Below are 21,231 nucleotides of genomic sequence, written 5' to 3'. Positions count from 1 at the left end.
AAGACTTATAGATTTAGAATACACAATGGCATTAGAAACAATTTTTTTGGCCGTAGCCCTCCATTTCTTCAAGCATCAAGGCTGACCATTGTCGGTCTTTGACGGTGAGAGTTACGAACCCATAGGTGAATGATTCCATGAATAATCCTACTCGTCTGCGACCACGTCTAGCTCCTCGTAATATCGATAGACTCCGTAATTTGAATATTTCTGGCGCTTTTCAGTGGCGAGATACTCAGCGATGCGTGGCCGTGCCTTGACAGCTTCGTAGTGTTGGAAAACACGGTTGTATTTGCCCGACTGCTTTGCGGCAGCCACGGCTTTGCGGAACATGTAGCTGGTGCCATCAAGAGTCTTGGAAAAGAGTTGGTTATCAGCGAATCCATAAGATTACAAATGGTGCTGTGCGACTGGGAATCGGGAATGAGATTGGAAAACAAGGCAAGGTAGAGTACCTGGAAGAAGACCAGGTCTGCCCAGGTCAGAACACCACCATACAGCCAGGGACCCTCGCCACTTGCCGTTCCCGACAGAACTCGTTCGAAATAGCCGAGATACTTGGGCAGCCGATGCTTCACCCAATCCTTGACGCGGCGCAGGCACTCTTCCTTCTGCTCTTCGTAGTAAAGGTCGATAGCAATAGGATGGTGGCAGTTATGGACCTCGTTGCTAAAACCATCAAGGGCGGTAAGAGCGAGGGCGTTGATCTTGTAGATGTCATTGCCCTGGCCTGCAGCCAAACCTAGCCGTGGACCCAGGTAAAGCAGGATGTTGGGCGTCTGCGAGATAACCAGGTCCCCGTGCTTCAGGATAGGAGGGGCCAGAGGCGGTGGGTTCACCTTATCACCGAGGTTCTGTTCGCTGATATAAGTGTGCAAGGTGTCCATTCCACCCTCGATGAAAGCCGTATCCGAGTACGGGACCCCAGCTTCAACGAAGCAGAGACGGATATGCTCACCACGGCCAGGAATGACATGCCAATAGATGAGTTCATAGGGGGGGTCGTTATTGGTGTCTGGTTGTGGCTCTGGCATGTTGAAGGAATCTCTGTAATCAGAAGGGGATATCGTGGAAGGGAGTCTGTTTCAGGCGCTGTAATCGTCAGTCGCAGGTGTTTTCTTGCAAGGGAGAGAAACGCCCGTTTTCTTGTGAGCTCACTGACTCTGAAGAACCCCGCCTCATCAACTTGCGTGTGTGTAACGAGGCGGGTAGCACCCACCCTCCCAAAATGTACCCAGCAGTCAGCAGCGCAGCCACAATCCTGCCTCACGTCGCACAGCGTGAACGAGCTGAACCACAGACTCCTGGAGGTTGCTAGAGATCCTGACGGCCGGACGGGAATTCTTGTGCCGCCCTCGTGCCACATTATGTCTTCTCACCACACCCCTCCTCTCGAGCCTTTTCGCTTTTGCCAACTTCGGAATCTTGTCTATACCAAGTCTCAGAGGCCTGCACGGTGATAGTTAGTATTGATTCGAATCTCCATCATGGCAGACCCGGAAGGCGCGGTTCTTCCCCCACCCGATGGCGTTGAGCCTAACCTCGACAACCCACCGAATGGCAACGCGCTCATCAATGGGCTTACTTCGCTATTCCTTGCCATCTCGCTCATTTTCCTTCTTATCCGCGCCTATGCGAGAACCTCTTACATGAAGAATCGACCCGCACTGGGAGACTGTAAGTATTCCATGCACACTGGTCTCTGCTGATCTCGTGTCTGCGAATGTTTACTGATACGTCTCCCAATAGATGTGATACTACCAGCGATAGTAGGAGATATCACCGAAGAATTAACATCTGAAGTAGACTGACATTATCACCATAGGGCACGTACATTGCCGGCTGCGTTTTCGTGTTCCGCGTGGCTGCTACTTCAGGCTTCTTTGTCCATGGATGGGACTTCCGGCTCAAGAACCTGGCGTGGTTCTACTACGTCAGTTTTCTCTTAAACGTCGGTCTAGCCACCTGGACCTCTGACTAAAATATACCGCAGAATCTTTTCCTGGGAACTCAGATGTATTTGGCCACCATGATCTTCTTGAAGACAGCCATTCTCCTCGAATGGGCGCGCATCTTTGGCCCAGGTAGTCGCAAAGCCTTCCGGTGGACATGCTATATCATAGCAGGGCTCAATTCGACTTACTATATCATCAACATCATTCTCGAGTGCACGTCGTGCACCCCGCGAGAATACTACTGGGACAAGACAATCCCTGGCGGTCACTGCCTAGACGCGGCCGTCCTATCCCTGACCTCTGCACTCGTCAACCTCCTGTTCGATCTTGCTATTCTCCTCCTCCCCCAAGGTGTCATCTGGCGCCTGAATATGTCCCGGAGGAAGCGAGTTGGCGTTTCTGTCGTCTTTGTCATAGGTCTCCTGTATGATCACCATTTCCCGTACTGTCTTACTTTCTATGCAGATGCTAACCCGCACGATGTTGCAGAGGCTGTATATGTGCGGCGCTCCGAATAGCCTTTGGAGTTGTATATGTTTCGAGCAACGATTACACATATGAACTCTCTAAGCAGTCAATACTGTGCAGTGCCGAATTGACTGCGGGGTTCCTGGTGTTCTGTGCGCCTGCTGCTCCGAAGCCCGTCGTATTCTTGGTACAGCAGGCCGGAGAATCGATGGATCGCCTGATACGTTCCACCCTAGGTAGCGGCCAAAGGTCGCCGGCCGCAACAGGAACCGACTTGGGAAATACATCCCAATCAGGAACGCTCAGGTCCCTGTTCTCCCGGAAAAGGTCTCGGCCGAACTTACACAATCGGTATAACGAGATAAACGAGCAAAACTCTATGCCTTTGAGGAAACTGAGCTCCACAAAGAGTAAAGATTCAAACTTGAGCAATCAACAGCGTCCTGCGGTGCCGCCACTTCCTTGACATATTGGCGAAGTATTATGTACTACTCGGCGCTAAGCCGTTGAAATTCACGCTTCTGCAGATAGCTATACGAGACTATATCTGATGGTGTTTCTGAATATGGGATTGCCGGATTTCTGTGCAACTGTCATGGAAGGTCACTCTTAGCATCGGAAGAATGCATGTTCCTTTATCAATAGATTCTTCTTCTGTGTGTATCGACCATTCATGTTCTGAAATACTTTAGCCACTAAAAGGCCCTACTGCGACTCTTCGTCCCAGGTGCTCAACCTCTGGGTGAAGTTGAGCCGGGTACATAAATGGACGCGGACTATCAATAAGGCATGTCCATCCGCAAAGCCTTCTGGTCCACCAATGGATTGAGGCTTGCTTACTCCCCATCATGATCGGATCCCGCAGTTGGGGGATGACGCGCTACGCTGCAAGACCCCCGCAGATGTGGTGCGTCGAAAGTTCACTGCAGCTTTTCTGTCCATTGCAATCTAACAATAGTATAGTCGGTTAGGCGAATTGTTCATACGTTGACAAATCCATTGAGGGTGCCATCAAACGATTCTTTTGCAGTCCTCAGGTCTTTAGAAAGGGTTGTGTTGCGTAATGTGCTCATAACGCGGGCGGGCGGGCGCAGCTGCAGCGTGGAGGAAGGACTTTGCATTGCTGATCGCTCGCAGGACGTCTCTGGCGAATAGGAAAAGGATCATCTGAACCTCATCAGCCAAGTCAGAGGCAAGCGATTGCTACACTGGTCAATGCGTGCAGTGTGCGGCCCGCTCCTGCGCCCGGCAAGAAGGCAACGTCAGCCCCACTGGGCACCTTATAGCTCAGGTTGCATTGGGTTATGTATAATAATCGGCCGACTGATGCTGTCATCTTTCTTCGGGTAGTGCCAAGCTGACGTGCATGAATATTGGGGTTTTGAAAGAACAATGCTTGGCCATAGTGTCCGGTCCGGCTGGCCGAGATAACGACATATTTCACTTAGGAAGCAAGCATCTCGGTATGGTTTCAGGGTGGTACCATCTGACCAGGCTTTCTGAATCCTTCTGAAAGATACGTCTATTTAAGGCAGCTATGTAGTAAGTGCAGCTTTTATTCATTGGCTATACAGTTTTGACAGCGCCGAAGTCCTGCATATCTACGTCCAATATCAGCATACTTGAGAGCGACGGCTGACCAAGGCCGTGAAATGTGCATTTCTATAGGTGCTCCCCGATCCTTCCAATGCTACTTGAGGTTGTACTAGATAGCTGTGATCCGGGACAATAAGACGATAAGTTTTACCCGCATCACCTTCCCGTGTCCAACGTAGGATTCGTCATGTGCAAATAGTCTAGATCATACAATCAGGCACAGCACCTCGGGGGCTCGGTAGTATCTCAATGTTACGTGGGACGACAGTGCTGGCAGCGGCAGCCGAGATGTAAGCCACGGCCGGAGCATCTCATGTTGTGTAAAGATGAATTAGTGGAACCGATCGCTATGTACCACACTGCAGCAGTACTTGCGGCAAGATAATGCAGGCTGAAATTGACCTCGCTAGATCGGCGGTGGTACGATACCCGTACAGATCCCTTTTCTAAGCGAATATGCACATCCCACTCACACCGATAGATCAATTACTCAGCTATGTAATAATGGAAACCATCGCCCCCATACCGGGGTCAAAGTCAAAAGTCAAGGACAGGGCACATATCTCGTGTCAATCATCAATCAGTCACACTGTGCTCGGCATTACAGCACATACTAGGCGGCTAACACGCTGCCTAGGTAGTATCTATGAGGGTGATGATATGATGTGGCTCCAGATTTAAGCTGGCTCTCTTAGTTGGAATACCACTAAACTTTCTGAACACGGTGTTATTTCACTGTAAACTGATGAGATGTGCGTAGGGCTTATGGCCTGAACGTTCGACGTCGAACTTCATATACCATTCACTATAGCTCGCTCCAACCACTAGTCCGTGGTGCCTATTCGATTAATTTAGGAACTTTAAGCTCGTTGCACTATCATAATGGACATCCTTGGCTTTCTTCCAATGCTGTATTGATGCTTATCGAGTGTGCTGAATTGACCTCAAGGACCGCGACAGTTCATCTTGATCTGTTTCACTCTTACATCCTCACCACGTACAGTCTAACACCTAAGATAAGCTCTCACATTCAAGCAAGTGTACCTCATATTCACATCACTTCATCGTCAATGGAAATTCTTGTAGCTTGCTCGAAATGTGAATGGCACGTTACGGACACTTTTGGTTCTAGAATCTGGCCAATCTATGAAATCAACTTTATCGTCCACTGGTATGAACGGACACTACTCAACTCTGAATCAACTTGGCCTTGATGAAAGTCGAAAGTGCAAGCAGAGACTTTTCTTGGCTAAGGATATCCAGGAATGGAACATCCACTTTGAACGCACTCCAGAACCATGTACGGAATTCAGACGCAATCATGCTGTCTACACCGTAGGCATTCAGCGGTTTGTGCTCGTCTATCTGATCTGGTGCAAGCAAGATCAAATTACCGAAACACTTCTTAGATAGCCGTAAAACCGCCGCTTCTAACGAAGGCGCATCAGCCTGCTGCCTTAGGGTTGCTAGGGCGTTAGATGGTACATCCTTCAGCCAAGGAGCAGTGACCCAGGTTTGGGTCTCATCAAGTATATTATCATCGTGTTCCCGATCAGCCTCCAGGGCAGCCGATAAGATGGATGCACGAGGGTCCTGCGCTGTGTTGTGGCTGATATCAAAGCCTTGGCTTTTCAGTTGACGAAGTCTTAGCGGTTCCAACCCGGTGAGGAGGTGGGCCAAAGGTGAATCCAATGATGTGTTTACGACGCTGTCTTTCGCGGAGAGTAGAGCGAAATCCACCATCTGTAGGAATTCTTCCTCTGTGAGCGGCTGGATCCCTCTACGTAGCAGCAGGGCCTCTATCTCCGGGTTCTCGTGCAAATATCCAACCTCGGATACCATTCCGAGGCCAAGCGAGACCGCAGGCATTTCATCTAGGCAGCACTTGCGCGCGAAGGCATCGAGAAACCCATTCGCCGCGCAATAATTGCTTTCCGTAGCTGTCCCCACGGTGCCGGATATTGAAGATAAGAGTAGAAAAAAGTCGAGGTCATTATCAATCCCACGTATAGCGGAATGGGTGTTCCATGTGCCTTTCCACTTTGGCTGAATGGCTTTCTGCCAGGCATCGCCAGTCATAAGCGAGAAAAGGCTTTCGGACAACCCCATAGATGCTTGTACAACGCCTCCCAAGGGTCTCCCCGTGTCAACGCAACACTTGACTGCCTGAGCTACATCGTGCGTTTCACATACGTCGCCGCGTACTGCAAAGACTGTCGCACCGCCTTCTCGGAGTTGCGCTATAAGGTTCTTGGCTGCCGGCTTGTCGCCGCCTGACCTCCCAAGAAAGACAAAATTTCTTGCACCACGGGACAATAACCAACGACTGAGGCTACGTCCAAGTCCCCCAAGGCAGCCTATGAGAAGGTATACCTTGTCTGGATTCAGCACCGTGAGACATGGCGCAGGAGACACCTATCGGTAGTTAGTTATATGGCTGCTTGTTATAGTAGTAATAAAGGTACACACCGGGATGGGGCTCTCTTGGTTTTCCAATGAGATCACAACTTTACCTATCCTATCTTTCGTCGAAAAGTATCGATAGGCATCTGAAACATCTGCAACATCGAATTTTCTGGTCGGCATGGGTTTGATTTCCCCTAAGCGGAATAAAGCAAGCACCTCTCTCATTTTCCTGCATTATGTCAGTAGGAGGGCCGCATCGCTTCTGCGCGGAGGTTCACTTACCCGACGAGCAAGTCGCGATAGTACTTTTCCCTATGGAAGAACAATTCACTCAGATCGAAAGCGGTGAAAGTGGCATTTCTGAGGAAGACAGCCATGTCTAACTTGCCAGCGTCAACTAGCTCGCGTTTACCGACCTCGATGAAACGCCCGAATTCAGCTATGCAGTCCCAGCTAGCATGCATCAGATCGCCAGTGAGAGAGTTGATAATCACGTCGACCCCACGGCCTTGCGTTGCTTCCCTCACACCAACGACAAAACTGGCAGCTTCCCGGGAGTGGAATATGTTTGCGGGCGCTACGCCGAGGTTTTCGATAATCCAGGTCTTCTTGGCTGGGGAGCTGACAGTGGTGTAGACAATAGCACCCATACGTTGGGCTAGAGTGATGGTCGCAATGCCGAGGGCCCCCGTTCCCGAATGAATCAAAATTGACTCCCCTCGTCGAAGGTGCGCGCGATCGTCTAGAGCGTACAACGCCGTGCTGTAGGCTATGGGGAGCCCCGACATAATGCTGAGGTCCTCGTCTGGCTTGATGCGCTGTGCCGCCCAAGCAGGAACCCGTACGGTGGTGGTGAAGTGGTTCGGGCTGACAGCTACAACTCTGTCGCCAATGTTAAGCTGGGTGTCGGGCACATCGGGCCCCTTCGCTATTACAACGCCGCCGAACTCCATGGCGATTGTCCCCTTCTGAGTCTCAACGCGGCCATTGAGTGCATACACGTCTTTCGCATTCAGGCTCATGACCTGCATCTCGATATCTACGAAGCCGGTCGGCGGGTCGGTTTGTGGTTCCCGCAGCTGCTGGAAATGAATCGTGTCTGTGATTCCTACTTTTCCAATTGATAACCTTGCGGGTTTCGCTGTACCCAGAGTACACATCTCCTTGCGATCCGCTGGCTGGAGTCGGCGTTGGAACAGGGAGTTGAGGTTGCTGTCCGGACTGAAACGACTAACGTAGAGTATACCGTGAAGTTGCACATACTCTTTATCGTCAATCCTTCCTGCATGGTTCAGTGCAGCTATGATGTTGTTGCATGTATGTTCCTTTGTGGAGCTTTCAAAGGCCTCGGTCCCAATGTCCATAACGACGAACCGTAATGAAGGCTGTTCCAGCATCAGCGCTCGAGAGAGTCCACTGGATAGGGTCAAGTCTGGCTTGAGTCCTTTCGGGCTCAGCATACCAGCCCCCGTCACCCAGAGCAACTGTGTTGCAACGTTGGTTATGCAGCGGAGAAGATCAAGGTCAGCCTGTCTTATCCTGGCCAGAAAGGGATGTTCAATCTCAATCAACGAGATGCACACTGAGTCTTCGAAACTTGTCACCTCTGATATATGACAGATGGGAATGACCTGCACTCTCATTGTCCCAGCTTGTCGTAATTGTTCGGCAAGGAAAGATGCGAACTCCAGAACAGTTCCAGAAGGGTTGTCAACCTGAAGGTAATGTCAAACAACAATCTTTAAACAGACGAAACGACTTAGTAACGGAAGACTACTACATACCACAATGACCACAGCTTTGTTTCCAAGTGAGCACATTCGAGGGATTCGTCGACAGAGCAGCGATTTGCTATCAACCTCGGTTGCCCAAAAGTCTGCAGCTTCAAGAGCTGACTGAGCTGTTGCTGTTTTATGGGTAATAATGATACCATCGTCGGCAAGGCTGGAGATAATCGAAGTCGAACAAGATTTCCAGAATTTCTCCGAATTACTCCGCTGGATAAGTAGTAAGCGACTGCGTAAGATCTCTCACATTCCTGATTCCTTTCACTCACCCCCGTGACGATGATAGAATCAAATGGTCCCTTATCCACACCATCGAGCAATAGAGTCCCATCTGCTGTCATAGTAGCAGTGTGCCACGATAGGTATCTTGGAAAAGGAGTAGTCTTGTCTAAGAAACTGTCCCATCTCTTTGTTTTGCAGCTGCAACTTTCTCCGAGCTGGAGAATGCGCATTTGAGGATTCTTGTGGCCTGCAAGGTCGAGCAATGCCCCAATTGTAGCGATGTCCTCATCTTCTGTTAGGTCTGGGTCCTGATGCTGAAGAAAGGAGGCAATATATTTGCTCAAGTTGAATCTCAAACCGGGCTGCAGAAGATGGGCATCAGGCTTCCATTGGACACGTAGGCATGGATGGCGTTGGGAATCCATGCCCTCCTCTGTTTTACTTGTGTCGTTGCCAATTTTTCCTACGTACAAAGACATCCGCACATCTCCCATCTCAATCATTGTTTTCCCTGCAGCATCTCGGAGAGTACAGTGTATCCGTTGAGTAGAGACCCCAGTTCGGCAGGATCGAACATGAATCGTGGCTTCCGAGTCCAGCCTTGAAGATCGAGGTACAGTCTTGATAAGGCATCCCTTGATGAAGACAGGCAAATACCCTTGAAGCTGACTAATTATTCCTGCACATGTACTCATAATTCCTGCTTGCAGGCACGCATCAATAGTGATAGGATGCATGGGATAGTATGTGCCATGGCCTTCCGTAGGGTGAGTGATGAACTTTGTAATCGCAACGGCTTCGTATCGATCTCTACTACCGTTGACCTCAATGAAGGGTACTGAATGGAAGCTTTTACCGAAGTCCAGTCCTTCCAAAGCGAATTTTTCATACCAGCGGTCTGTGGGAATTCTCTCTAATCGATCCGCCTGATGGATGGTGGTACTTCTATCAGGTACCATATCATTAGTCTCCCGAACACTGCCAACGCAGTGTAGCCTTGATTTTCCGGTTTTCCACGAAGAGATGGAGAAATCATACCAACTGGAGGATATGCTTGTCGTGGAGATCTTCCGTGGCGATATAACCGTATGCAGCTCTGTATCTGCGGTCAATAGGCTATCTTCGTCATCGATCACCAGGGCGGCGTTGAAATTGACGTCGCAGAAATCGAATGCAGGCACTACTGGATGAGACAAGGCTTCATCGTCTCGAATTTGGCTTAAGCCCTCCATGACCATTGCAAGGTAACCCGCCGCAGGAAAGACAATTTGACCTCCAACCTTATGATCTCGCAGCCATGGCATCTCTTTGAGACGTAGCCTATCATTGCGCCAACTGCAGTCAATGCCGTTGCCAGTGGGCTGTTGTGACCCCAACAACTCGTGGCGCATATGTTTTCGATTCCGCAGCTCATGACTTGAGCGTGATTCGTGGTAAAGCAGCTTGGTGTTTTTGTAGTCCCACGGATACGGAGGTATATTGTGTAGAGGGCTTCGATTGCTCATGCTTACAGAGTTGACGTGTTGCCAATTCAAACTATAACCATGCATAAACAGTATACCAGCCAATTGCTTCATACATAGATCCGCGTCTCGGCCGCGGATCAAGCTTGGAGCATAACGGAAGCGATCTGTACCACGTTCCATGCTTGTGCGAATCTGGTTCACGGGCCCTTTCAAAGTTGCGTGGGGGCCGATCTCTATGAATTGAAGGTCCTTGGAAGCGGTTACACTTCTCAAGGCGAGGTCGAACTGGACTGGCTTCTCGAGGTTTTCGCGCCAATATTGCGCCCAGTCTGTACTAGTATCCGGGTTCTTCGGTGTGTCACCGTAGTTCCCCACTGAGGAATACATTTGCGCAGCTGCGTGCCGCGATGGGACGCTCTGGTGTTCAAATAATGAACTCAACATATCTTCGTAGAGTTTGCTAGCATCCTTCATCATATTAGAATGATATGCCCGACCGTCTGTTGAAAGTACCCGACAGAACGTCTGTTGCTTTCGCAGTTGACATTCCAGTGCTCGAATGCCCTCTGTTGATCCACTGAGAGTCACGCTCTCCGGTGCATTGACACAAGCAATGCACACGGACTGGTCGAGATCGTTCTTCCGGATGAGATCATGGGCAGTTCGAACGTCAAGGCCAACCGCCATCATGGAGCCCGTGGCTTTCACCTGGTCGACCGCATAGCCTCTGAAGTAGGCGACGAGTATGGCTTGAGTGTTGCTCATGAGGCCTGCAGCATAAGCCGCCGCAATCTCCCCTGATGAATGTCCAACCACGGCCATGGGTTTCACGTTCCAGCTCTTAAGCAGATCAACTATAGCAATTTGTAGAGCGGTACAAAGTGTCTGGCTGTGTATGGCTTTCTGCGTTTGACTTGTATCTCCAGGGTTGAGGATGGACTGCTCTATGGACCAGCTTGGGGCCCTATCCTTGGGCAAGGCTTGTAAAGTGCGGTCCAATTCCCGAATCCCCGCTAGGAACGACTCATTCCGAGCAAGGAGTTCTTTTCCCATCCCTGAGTACTGGGCCCCTTGACCACTGAATACGAAGACGAAAGGTAGTGGGCCTAAAGAGACATCGTTGATTTCGACATTCACCAGCTCGGTGCCTCCATCCTGGCCGGACTCAGCCAGGAGAACTTGCCTAGACTTGAGTAATGATCTGCATGTCGTCAAAGTGTATGCTAGGCTTTCCAAAGTCTTGCTGTCACAGGATGAAGCGATTTGCGATATTTGGCGAGCTCGGTCATCCAAAGCTTTGTTTGTCGCCGCCGAAACGGGCAAGACAAGTCGCCGTCCGGAATTAGCCACTTGAGCTTCATGGCCTAGTGGCTGATCAAGTATCATAGAAACGTCGAATGCTTCGAGAATAGCGTGTGCATTTGCTCCTTTTCTATGTTAGCACTGGATTTTGTAGTTCCAAACCGAGGAATTACGGCTTTGCAATTTGGCTACGAGAAGGGGATGACTTGCCCCCATATCCAAAAGAGTTGATGCTAGCTCTGCGCAAATGTCTAGGCCAGTCTTCTAGTTCAGTAGCAATCTTCATCTTCGATGAATCAAGCGGTACTAATAGAGTCAAATCAGTGGTTCAAATTGGTATGTTGGGGCGTGGACATTTACGATTGGGATTTATCCTCGTCACTCCAAATGTAGGTGGAATTTTACCGTTCTCGAAAGCCAAGGCAACTTTGATGATGGACGTCAATCCGCTAGCTGCCTCACTATGCCCTAGATTGGTTTTCACCTGCGTTTAAATATTAAATCATCCGGTATAATATTCCAGTGTATGATCCGAAGGCGAACTTACCGCTCCAATCAACAAGGGCGATTCCCTTGATAATGAAAAGCAACGAGAAATTGCTTCAACTTCGATGGGATCTCCTACAGGGGTTCCCGTGCCATGGCATTCGATATAGTCCGTGTCTGTAAAACTTAGACCCGAATTGCTGTACGCTTTCCGAATCACAGCTTCTTGTAAGTTTGCACTGGGCTGAGTAATCCCAGGGGTTCTACCGCAGCTATACTCATGCATTAGGCCAAACATTGACACAGGACTAGTACCAGTATCAACTCACGCGTTTACAGCAGTAGCACGGATCAGTGCCCATATCTTGTTTCTATCCCTCATTGCAGAGGAAAGGCGTTTCAAATAAATGGCGTTCACACCGTCTGCTCGTCCATAGCCGTCGGCTGAAGCATCGAACGTGTGGCATGTAGATGTAGGGGACAGAACGCCAGCTTTCATTGTTGCCAGACATTGCTCTGGGGAGGTAATCAAGTTGACAGCCGCAACCACAGCGCCATCGCAGTCACCTCTCTTAAGGCTGTTGACAGCGCTGTCCAGACAGTATAGTGAGGAAGAACATGCTGTATCAGTTGTGGAGCTAAGTCTGGGGATCAGCAAGGCGGTTTGTGCTGCGTGCAGTTTGGATTTTGTTCACCTGGGCCCCTGAAGATCAAACACGTGGCTAATTCGGTTGGCAAGAATGGTCGTACTGCCCCCAGTCGCATTATACCGATGGATAGTATCTGGGTCCCGCGCTTGGATCGTTTGATGATCAACGGTAAAGTTTCCAACATAGACCCCAGTATTGGTCCCAGAAATCTCTTCGAGGGATACTCCTGCGTTCTCGAAGCATTCGAACACCACTTCAAGAAGCTTTCGTTGTTGCGGGTCCACTACATTTTCCTGCCATCAATACATAGTACCTTTGACAGAAGATAACATGCTTCCAGGGAAGATGATCTTTGGCGGGGTGCCACACGGGGAAGTCTCCTGGTGAGCCACGCAGGTAGTCTTGAAAAACAACTTACTGTATGCTGTCTCCATGCTGTTGATCCCGAAGAACCCATTCTCAAACAGACGCACGTCTTCTTGGAGGAAGTACCCTCCGTCAGCATTCATAACCCCCGCTCTACTCCCATCCGGATGATAGAAGCCTTTGATATTGAAGCGACTCGCTGGGACTCGTGACTGAGCGCTTCGTTTATGAATCAGGAATTCCCAAAGATCAGAAGGCGAACGAATGCCCCCAGGAAGGTGACAAGCTATACAAAACATATTTGAGCATTCGAGAGGCTAGCAGGAGCACCGGAAGAATAGAAATAAGCGCATACCTATTCCAACGACACATACCGGGTCGTCATCCATCTCTGAAGTCATGCAGGTTACAGTATCCGGCGTGGGAATGAAACTACTGCCCTGGGTAGTTGTTGGCTCAGACATACCGAGGCTTATCTCTATACACGTTTCCCAACACACGTTAGCTCAAGTAGACTTGAAGTATAAGTAGTATTCAGGCAGATTTAGTTGATGGTAGGCATAGTCTATCATGACGGGACGAGTAGTACGGACGGAGCACTAATATGGCGTTACGTCTCCCGCTTATAAATCTCAAATCGCTAAAGGAGAAACAGACTGTCTACATGAGCATGCATTGCGCCATAAACATTGTGGTGTCCCTCGGCTTATTTTCTTTTGGATATTCGAATTGATAGTATCAAAGTTCGATATCGGATAATGTTATGGGAAAATCGTGGTTATTGCAATTGATGGCTAATCTGGGTTTCGGGGTAGGATTGGGGAGACTCACAGCTGAACCCTGGCGGGTACTGCAGCAATCTGCGTAAGATGTGCCCGATCGAAAGTGCATCGTCAGCAGCACGGTACACTTTTTGTGTAACTCGATTTCAGTCTGTATTGAGTACCTCAAATCCAGATCTCGAAGAAGTATCCTTTAAGTTTCCTGATACCTCAGGAAACCCTCACACAACTTGACCTCAAGCGTTCTAGTCTCCTTGGCCGCATAGTGACGACAAGCGCAGGGGTCACCTACCAAACGTTTGTACTGAGAACTCGCACTTCAGAACGATCTAGACGTACCATGTGTTGATACGAAGTCATCCAGAGGGTGCTGCATTGCATATTTCTGTAAATCGACGGCACAGCATGCTTGCAGTGTGCAGTTTGGTTGCCCACGAGAAGATAAGGTACCTCATCTGCCCCTCTCGTTGTGTTGTATTCCCATTGGCCGTTTTCCGAGTATTTGTGTGCCATCGCTGGTCATCAGTAGGGTGGCAGCCCATCCTTCTCTTGGCTCTTATGCCTGCTTCGAAACGACAATCATCTGTATCTCTCTCTAAGCATCGATCATACTATTCAAGGCCAGCATGGCGGACAGGAAAAGATTTGCCTTGGTCACTGGGTGAGCTTATGTTGTCGTATCTTTGGATTGATTGCATCGTTTGCTGACAAGTGTAGATGTGGCCAGGGCGGCATAGGGGAGGCCCTCGTCCGGGAATACGCAAAGCAGAACTTCCATCCGATTGCTACTCTTCTTCCTAGTCAACCTTCAGGTCATCTTGATAAAGCCGGGATCATTTATTTTCGCCTTGATGTAACTGATGAAAAGTCGGTGGTAGAATTGAAGAGAAATGTGAAGATTCTCACGGGAGGCTTCCTTGAAATACTTGTCAATAATGCGTAAGATACCCCATTGTATAGTTTATCTCCTACAGATCTCTAAATAATGTTTATCGATAATAGTGGGATAGGTAAGATGCCGCACGGGGCAGTGTAGGTCTTTAAACTGAGCTAAGTTTGCCAGCCTATACCATGACTGCCATCGATACGGATGTATCTGCCGTGCAAGCCATGTTTGATGTCAATGTATTTGGGCCGATGCGTATGGTCCATCATTTTCATGACATGCTCATCAGGTCATCTGGAACTATTGTTAACATCGGCTCCGTTGGTGGTATCGTGCCTTACGTATACGGATGTAAGAAACCATCTTTTAGTTCCTGAAATCATCTTACCAACCAAGGAAATAGCTTCATACAATGCCTCCAAAGCAGCTCTACACCACTGGTCAAACACACTTCGGGTTGAGATGGCACCACTTGAGTAAGTGATCCAGCAAGCGCAATGAACGGTTCTGAGCTGCTCACTGTGACCATTAGCGTCAAAGTCCTTACCGTATGTGTAATCGTCAGTACTCTCTATACGTTAATAAAACTGATACGTTTCATGTAAGGTTATCAGTGGTGAGATTGGCACGAATATCCTAAGTAACGATGTGGATAGAGCATTGCCGGAAGGTTCGTACCAAGTACTAGCCTGGATCTCAACGTCGAGATAGTCCTTTTGCCGTTCACCGTTCACAAGCATGAACAGATTCATTCTATGCCCCTCTCTCATACGCTTTTCGACAGCATGTTAAGCGAAGCCCAAGTACGTATTTGATACTTGCCTTTTCCGTTTCAAGCGAAGTAATCGTCCTAGAAACCACCGACCGCTTCACATATGCGGAGAAAGTAGTCAAGCAAAGCTCGAGTCGGTCTCCGCCCGCTTGGTTTTGGTATGGAAACACAACCTTTCTGGTGCGCTTACTTGATATGGTTGGATGGCGCACTGTATGGGTAAGGTTTAGAAGCATCGCTACCCAGTCTGCTGGATCTGATCTCTTTAGGATTACATCTTCTCGCTTCTGTTCGATCTCGAGAAGATCAGAAACGAGAGGCAAAGGTGATATGAAAGTGGATAATTACAACTAGATGTGGGTTGTTCTTGCATAGTTACTAGTAGTGCCACTTTAAGAGCACTATACTTCAAAATGGAGCGATGCTTCATGTACACAAACTCCAAGTGGTCAATCGCACACCACATATATTCAGGCTTAAGGTGTAGTAACTGGATGAATCAATGCTGACTGCCTTGGTAGTACTGGCCCAATAAGCCAAGGTATCCTTCCATCTTCTTCCCCTCAACATAGACGTCCTTGCAGTCGAGAAGAATATACAGCATACGGCCTGGCATTGTGCCATTGCCGGTGATGTTGCGCCACTGGTGAGCCGCAGCCCTTTGCACACTGACGTCTCCCCTTCTCATGATGCGCGTCTCACCTGAGTCAAGCGTCAGCTCAAAGACACCTTCCAAGACGACGCCATAGTCAAGAGAAACTGCGCGATGCATAGGAGACTTGACTCCAGGAGCAAAGTCGACCATGCGAGCCACAGTGCCATTGGGGTAGTGAAGCGGCGGCTGAACAGGTGTCATCAGTAGTTCCCAGATAACAAGCGCGGTTCGGTTGGATCACAAACCTCGTTCTCCTTGGCATGCTTGATATCAACTTCACCATTGCATTCAACAGGGGTCTCGTTCGTCGAATAGATTATGTTAGCGACAGCCTGTTGTTCTCCCATTATCCGGTGGTGGTCTCCTGAGTCGGTACTGAGAAATACGGATTCGCCTTTCGAGTTGAATCCAGTAATATGACGCATCGTTCGGGGGAGTCCAGGGGCAGGAAAGCCATTAGTGACATATCCCGATCCCGTCGTGTCGAGCTTCTCGGTTGCATCCATTTCTGCCTTAGGCTATAACGGAACTTTTGAATTGATTGTGAGAGTAGATGACAATACCTTGTGGACCTGGTATCAACCCAAGCTTGTTCAGTGTGAAGTTATATGTGGCTTTGGAAAGCCAGGTTTCTATTTTCTGCCGATCTGCCTGAGCTAGCTAGGATCATAAAGCCAGGCAAAATGTGGCATACATAGTACCATGTACATTACATAAATGATACCTGCATAGCATGCATATGTGCAACCTGACACCATCTTGATAAGGCTGCTATGTTCAGTTGACTGCAACGTCGGGACAAGATCATTTCCAGGGGCTTCAATTGGAGTTAGCGTGGCCCCCAGTTCCGGACCTGGGATGACATACGCATATGCAGGTAAGCAATTGAAGTCGGGACAGAGGCAAATGCATGATTCGGTTCTTTGATACCCCGTTGATGTTTACTATTGAGAGCCAAGATTCCTCCAAGCTGACAGAATCTCCTCCTTGGCAGGATTCCCGAACGTAACATTAGAGTTTACCCGAGAGCGAAGTTCCACCATCCACAATGAAGGCACAGCCAGTCATGTAGCTCGACCTATAGCTACACAAGAAAATGACTGCATCGGCCACCTCTTCGGTGCACGCTATGCGTCCCATTGGTATCACGGATTCGATCGTCTGTTGTAACCCTGGTACGCTGTCCACAGCCTGCCTTACCATCGGAGTATCTACCCAAGATGGACATAGACAGTTCACGCGGATGGCATGTGCCGCATTATCGAGTGCTATAGTGGCGTCAGTCAAGGATGATATTTGAGGGAGGGTGGGATTCCGCTTACCGGCGTTCTTTGTGACACCCAACACTGCATGCTTTGATGCTGTGTACTGGACCTGTCCGGGTTGTGATATGAATGAAGCGAGTGAGCCGAGATTTACGATAGCTCCCCTCGTAAGACCACGTTTTCCGGCGGATGAAGCAGACACGGCCGTGGGTGCCTGAGTTCTCATTGCCGCAGAAACGTAACGCGTAACTAGGAATGTCCCCATGACATTGATGCGTAGGAAGCGATCGAAGTCAGAGGGGTCAGCTTCTGACATTTCTTTCGCGACTTTGACACCTATCTAAGTTCGATAATCGTCAAAACATGCGACTGGGTGATAGTGAATAGAACGGAGAGTCGACTTACCCCAGCCGAGTTAACGCAATAGTCGATGCGTCCCAAGTAGCGGACAGCTTCTTCAACGGCATTCTTTACTGACTCTTCTGACGCGACATCGACTTTGATTGCTCTGGACCTAAAGCTTTCTGCCGTAGCGATACCAGTAAGCCCTCTAGCAACCTCCTCTGCAGCATCAATATTGAGGTCTGCGATGATTACTTCTGCTGCGCCTTCTAGGGCAAAAGCCTCTGAGCACGCCTTTCCAATCCCACTCCCTGCAGAAGCCGTTAACTTTCAGGGGACTCAATGCTTAATACATAGGTAAGTTGCAATACTCACCTCCACCAAAAATCACCACGCTTCCGTTGATGTCCATGAAGAATCTTATGCTCTACGTAACCAAACTCAAGCAAAGCTTTGATATGCAATGTTCACGAGTGTCACTGTAACAAGGGCGCTGGCTGGAAAGGAGGACACCACAAACTTAGGTTGCCTAGACATGAAGCGTCCACTTGGGCGGATGCACATACCATATATATGTGTTCCATTCATACCTGTTATAGCGCGCGATCCAACATAGGCCGAGAACCCCTTGTCCAGCTGCAGTCAGCCACTGCCGGGTAGTGGTCTCCAAGAGTAGCATGCATGCTAGTCCCCTACAAATGGTCAATGGTCATTGGCCACCATTGAGAAATGGCATATCGTCACCGCATCCTAACATCTCATAACTTATATACTCAATTTGTCCGCTATACAGGAACGCCTGCGCCGCATGTCAAGCATATCTATCACCCTTATTACCTGATGTGAATATAAGCTCCCGGCGCAACGGAGGAGTGTAGCGGGAAACCCAGCCGAGTTCACAGTCGTATTGAAATTCGAGATATTTCTGGGCATGAAAAGCTTCATCACTGTCGGGGCCTCTGCTCTAGTCTTGAGCAATATATTATCAAGTGACAACAATGCCTGGTTACCTAGAGACGTTTATTGTAAGGAGACGATGGTAGTGCCAGCTGCCGACTGTGCGACAAGCTGCCTTCAGCTGCGGGATAGATAAAGAGATAAGCCAGCACTGGCATGGGATAAGTATGTACTGTACTGTACCTACACGCTGGTGGGCACAGTGGATAGCTGCGATTCCCGTATGTCAAATATCACTCATTGCACTCCGTAGGGATTGCATCAGCCTCGCTTCAGAGTGTACTGCTCCATAGTGACACAAAGCGCTACAACTGGGAGAATAGAATGTTCGAAAACTGGAGGCCAAACCGCGATTTGAGACTAGCTTCCTGTAGGTAGCTTCGTCCTGTAACTTGGGTTCCCATTCCAGTCCGCAAGTATCGGCTGCGGGGATAATCCGCTTGCCGACCTTTTGGTGGGTTCCACCAGAGACACCCCAGTCCGCGTCACGTCAGGAGTCTCTCTTGCACGTCAAACGCAAGTGAGTCAAGACGTGGCGGCTTGGGCTTTCCTTTCTCCCTCCAACCACGTAAACATGGCAAAACAGCGTCCAGACCACGCCACCATGGCTATACAACAATCGCTACCGATGATGTTCCCACGCATCTCTTTCATACTGGATAGCCCCAAGGGAGGGGTTTCCATCATTTAAACCCACGGAGTTGATCACCCTCCTCGATATCACGGGGGGTGAGGTTGGCGAAAGTTTGGAAGCATTGTCCAAATTTAGCTTTGAATTCGACTTGCTCAAGTCGACAGTCTTCTCATTCGTGAGAGCTGAGTAAACGTGAAATAGAGAGCAGTAGGAGGCCGGGATACTGCGTTTAGTAGACTGCAAACACGTTGCATTCTCGTGTCAGCGGTAGACCGTTATAGAAGGAAAGGAGTTCCAAGAGAGGATACGGCGTTCCGGAGAGCTGGTCCAACAGGCAACCCTGTCGCATTTGTTATTCGCCGTCAACATATAATCCAAGGTATGAAGAAGTCTGACGCCTCGGGTGTTTGCACTGGAAGCTCACTGTCTTCAGACTACCATTCAACTCTTTGATCGTGTCGCTTCATCCAGAGTCAGCAATATCCGAACAAGAATTATCTCATTAGCAGCATCGTCATCATGGCCTCCCGGATTTGTCGTCCCTTCGAGGTCATTCCTGCCGAGCTCATTCTTGCGATAATGAACAACATAGGCGTTCGTGATCTCACGACATTCGTCCTCTTGAACAAGAGGCTCTTCGGCATTTTCAAGGAGAATCAAGCTGCAGTCATGACGACCATTCTCGCTCGACTGGTAGAGTTCGAATCTCTGCTTCTCGTGTACACTGTTGATAAACGGGACTTTTCCCCAGATGCCATGCTGCACCCTCGGAGAATCAGCGTCGACGTCGGCAGAGGCCCAGGTAATCACGTGGATCTTATGCAATGTGCCGTCGGGTTCAGAGACGGCAAGCTGATCTGTCCACGAAAGATTGTTCTAAACTCTACTGATCTTGGTCGTATATGGAACATGGTGAAAGTAGTCGATTGGTGGGTCGAGGAGTACCCCAGGCATCGATGGCATAAAAACCGAGAGGACAGTCGCTGCCTAAGACGAAGCGAAGAGCTCAGGTTGCGTGGAGCCGTTGCGAGATGGTGGCTTTACTCTGAGTGTTTCCATGGTGTCTACGCCTCATACGCATGGATGCCCAAGATGTGGGAACCCGATGATAGGCTTCATCATTTGCGTGTCATGAGTTCCATGGAGATTCGGGAGCTGGAGGATCTCTGGGAGACGCTGCGGGTCACTGTTCAACGGGATATCTGCTCATCTATCTCAGTCGAAGTAAGTCCATCGTTGATCGACTTGGTGCCAGGAATCATCACTCACCTGACCTTAGGACTGGAAGCCCATACCTTGGGGATGGGACGATTGGCGCAGCAAGCATATCGTCAGCACTTACATGAAGTTGGATCCACGACAACTGAAAGACCTGATGGAGAATGCGCTGCGGCTTGGAAAAGCGGGTATCATCTATACCGCCAGGAAAACCCAGCCTGACTTCACCGCCGAGCAAGAGACGTTGTCTTGGTCCATTGATGTTGTTCTCCAAGAGAGACTCCTCCTCAAGTCAAACGCTGTTACAGATATTCCGTCAAGCGGCATCATTGATGATGACAGCTGGTGTGACGAGCAGGGATTGTTCACGGCAGATGCTTGGCCAACAGGAAAGCCTCCGTTGAGCAAGCAGGAACTCTTGTCGTATCCGAACTTACCCCATAGGCCCATCCCGTATGGCGACGATGGTCATGACTTAGACTACGAAGGCTAGCTCTTATGCTGTCATTACGCTTTCCAGCAGGCTTTCACGCAACGACTTCAATGTATTATTCCACCATGTACAGCCGTTTTGGATTGGATCAGTTCTAGATGGGTTACAAGCAAGCGTCTCTTGTACTATAGAAACAGACTCGAGCGTGTATGATGAATTGTTGAGAATAGACAAAAGAAATCCAAGTCATGAAGCATGGCGCATTACAAGAGATATTTACACCCGGCTCCGCCTTCCACTGGCTATCAATAGTGACTCGGCTTCAATGGCCATCCGGGCCATGGCCCTGGTATTGATAATCAATAAACAGTCAGAATATCACAGATGAATTGGAAGCCTTTCTCGAATACATGTGGGAAGTGTTGTGTAGATGTTCAAGATAGGTGCCTACAGGTAATTAGGCGGGGATGACCAGAGGTGGCTGGTGCCAATTGGCGGCTGCCCGGGGTGCCAATCAGCCGCGTTCTCCTTCCAGTTCTAGCGCGACTGTGGTGCATTTCCCAAATCCACGAAACCCTCAAGG

At 49.3% G+C, this 21,231-nt stretch overlaps 7 protein-coding genes across 7 annotated transcripts; 3 read left to right on the top strand and 4 right to left on the bottom strand.

Moving 5' to 3' along the window:
- Positions 1-147: 147 nt before the first annotated feature.
- On the bottom strand, positions 148-1,034 carry JN550_007231 (uncharacterized protein; the record flags this gene model as incomplete). Its single annotated transcript, XM_049319058.1, has 2 exons — positions 148-354; positions 456-1,034. 2 exons carry the CDS (start codon positions 1,032-1,034, stop codon positions 148-150), a joined length of 786 nt encoding a protein of 261 aa, XP_049170805.1.
- A 453-nt stretch (positions 1,035-1,487) lies between these two features.
- JN550_007230 (uncharacterized protein) lies at positions 1,488-2,473 on the top strand (the record flags this gene model as incomplete). Its single annotated transcript, XM_049319057.1, has 4 exons — positions 1,488-1,677; positions 1,750-1,769; positions 1,826-1,933; positions 1,994-2,473. The coding sequence occupies 4 exons, from the start codon at positions 1,488-1,490 to the stop codon at positions 2,471-2,473; spliced, it is 798 nt and encodes a 265-aa protein (XP_049170804.1).
- A 2,734-nt stretch (positions 2,474-5,207) lies between these two features.
- Positions 5,208-13,093, bottom strand: JN550_007229 (uncharacterized protein; the record flags this gene model as incomplete). Its single annotated transcript, XM_049319056.1, has 11 exons — positions 5,208-6,434; positions 6,489-6,654; positions 6,708-8,140; positions 8,210-8,422; positions 8,482-11,327; positions 11,608-11,686; positions 11,750-11,960; positions 12,018-12,326; positions 12,384-12,621; positions 12,757-12,990; positions 13,060-13,093. The coding sequence occupies 11 exons, from the start codon at positions 13,091-13,093 to the stop codon at positions 5,208-5,210; spliced, it is 6,990 nt and encodes a 2,329-aa protein (XP_049170803.1).
- A 1,019-nt stretch (positions 13,094-14,112) lies between these two features.
- JN550_007228 (uncharacterized protein) lies at positions 14,113-15,083 on the top strand (the record flags this gene model as incomplete). The annotated part of the gene is made up of 7 exons (XM_049319055.1): positions 14,113-14,147; positions 14,204-14,425; positions 14,489-14,496; positions 14,550-14,723; positions 14,776-14,848; positions 14,905-14,920; positions 14,979-15,083. The coding sequence occupies 7 exons, from the start codon at positions 14,113-14,115 to the stop codon at positions 15,081-15,083; spliced, it is 633 nt and encodes a 210-aa protein (XP_049170802.1).
- Positions 15,084-15,643: 560 nt separating this feature from the next.
- On the bottom strand, positions 15,644-16,305 carry JN550_007227 (uncharacterized protein; the record flags this gene model as incomplete). The annotated part of the gene is made up of 2 exons (XM_049319054.1): positions 15,644-15,985; positions 16,045-16,305. The coding sequence occupies 2 exons, from the start codon at positions 16,303-16,305 to the stop codon at positions 15,644-15,646; spliced, it is 603 nt and encodes a 200-aa protein (XP_049170801.1).
- Positions 16,306-16,810: 505 nt separating this feature from the next.
- Positions 16,811-17,818, bottom strand: JN550_007226 (uncharacterized protein; the record flags this gene model as incomplete). The annotated part of the gene is made up of 4 exons (XM_049319053.1): positions 16,811-17,067; positions 17,122-17,404; positions 17,470-17,717; positions 17,782-17,818. 4 exons carry the CDS (start codon positions 17,816-17,818, stop codon positions 16,811-16,813), a joined length of 825 nt encoding a protein of 274 aa, XP_049170800.1.
- Positions 17,819-19,516: 1,698 nt separating this feature from the next.
- On the top strand, positions 19,517-20,708 carry JN550_007225 (uncharacterized protein; the record flags this gene model as incomplete). The annotated part of the gene is made up of 2 exons (XM_049319052.1): positions 19,517-20,221; positions 20,277-20,708. The coding sequence occupies 2 exons, from the start codon at positions 19,517-19,519 to the stop codon at positions 20,706-20,708; spliced, it is 1,137 nt and encodes a 378-aa protein (XP_049170799.1).
- Between the last annotated feature and the right edge of the window lie 523 nt (positions 20,709-21,231).

The sequence above is a fragment of the Neoarthrinium moseri genome, assembly GCF_022829205.1.
Source record: "Neoarthrinium moseri strain CBS 164.80 chromosome Unknown scaffold27_Wmoseri_CBS_16480, whole genome shotgun sequence".
In the NCBI taxonomy this organism is placed as follows: domain Eukaryota; kingdom Fungi; phylum Ascomycota; class Sordariomycetes; order Amphisphaeriales; family Apiosporaceae; genus Neoarthrinium; species Neoarthrinium moseri.
The sequence above is the reverse complement of the archived record's forward strand: the minus strand, read 5'-3'. Positions and strand labels throughout refer to the sequence as shown.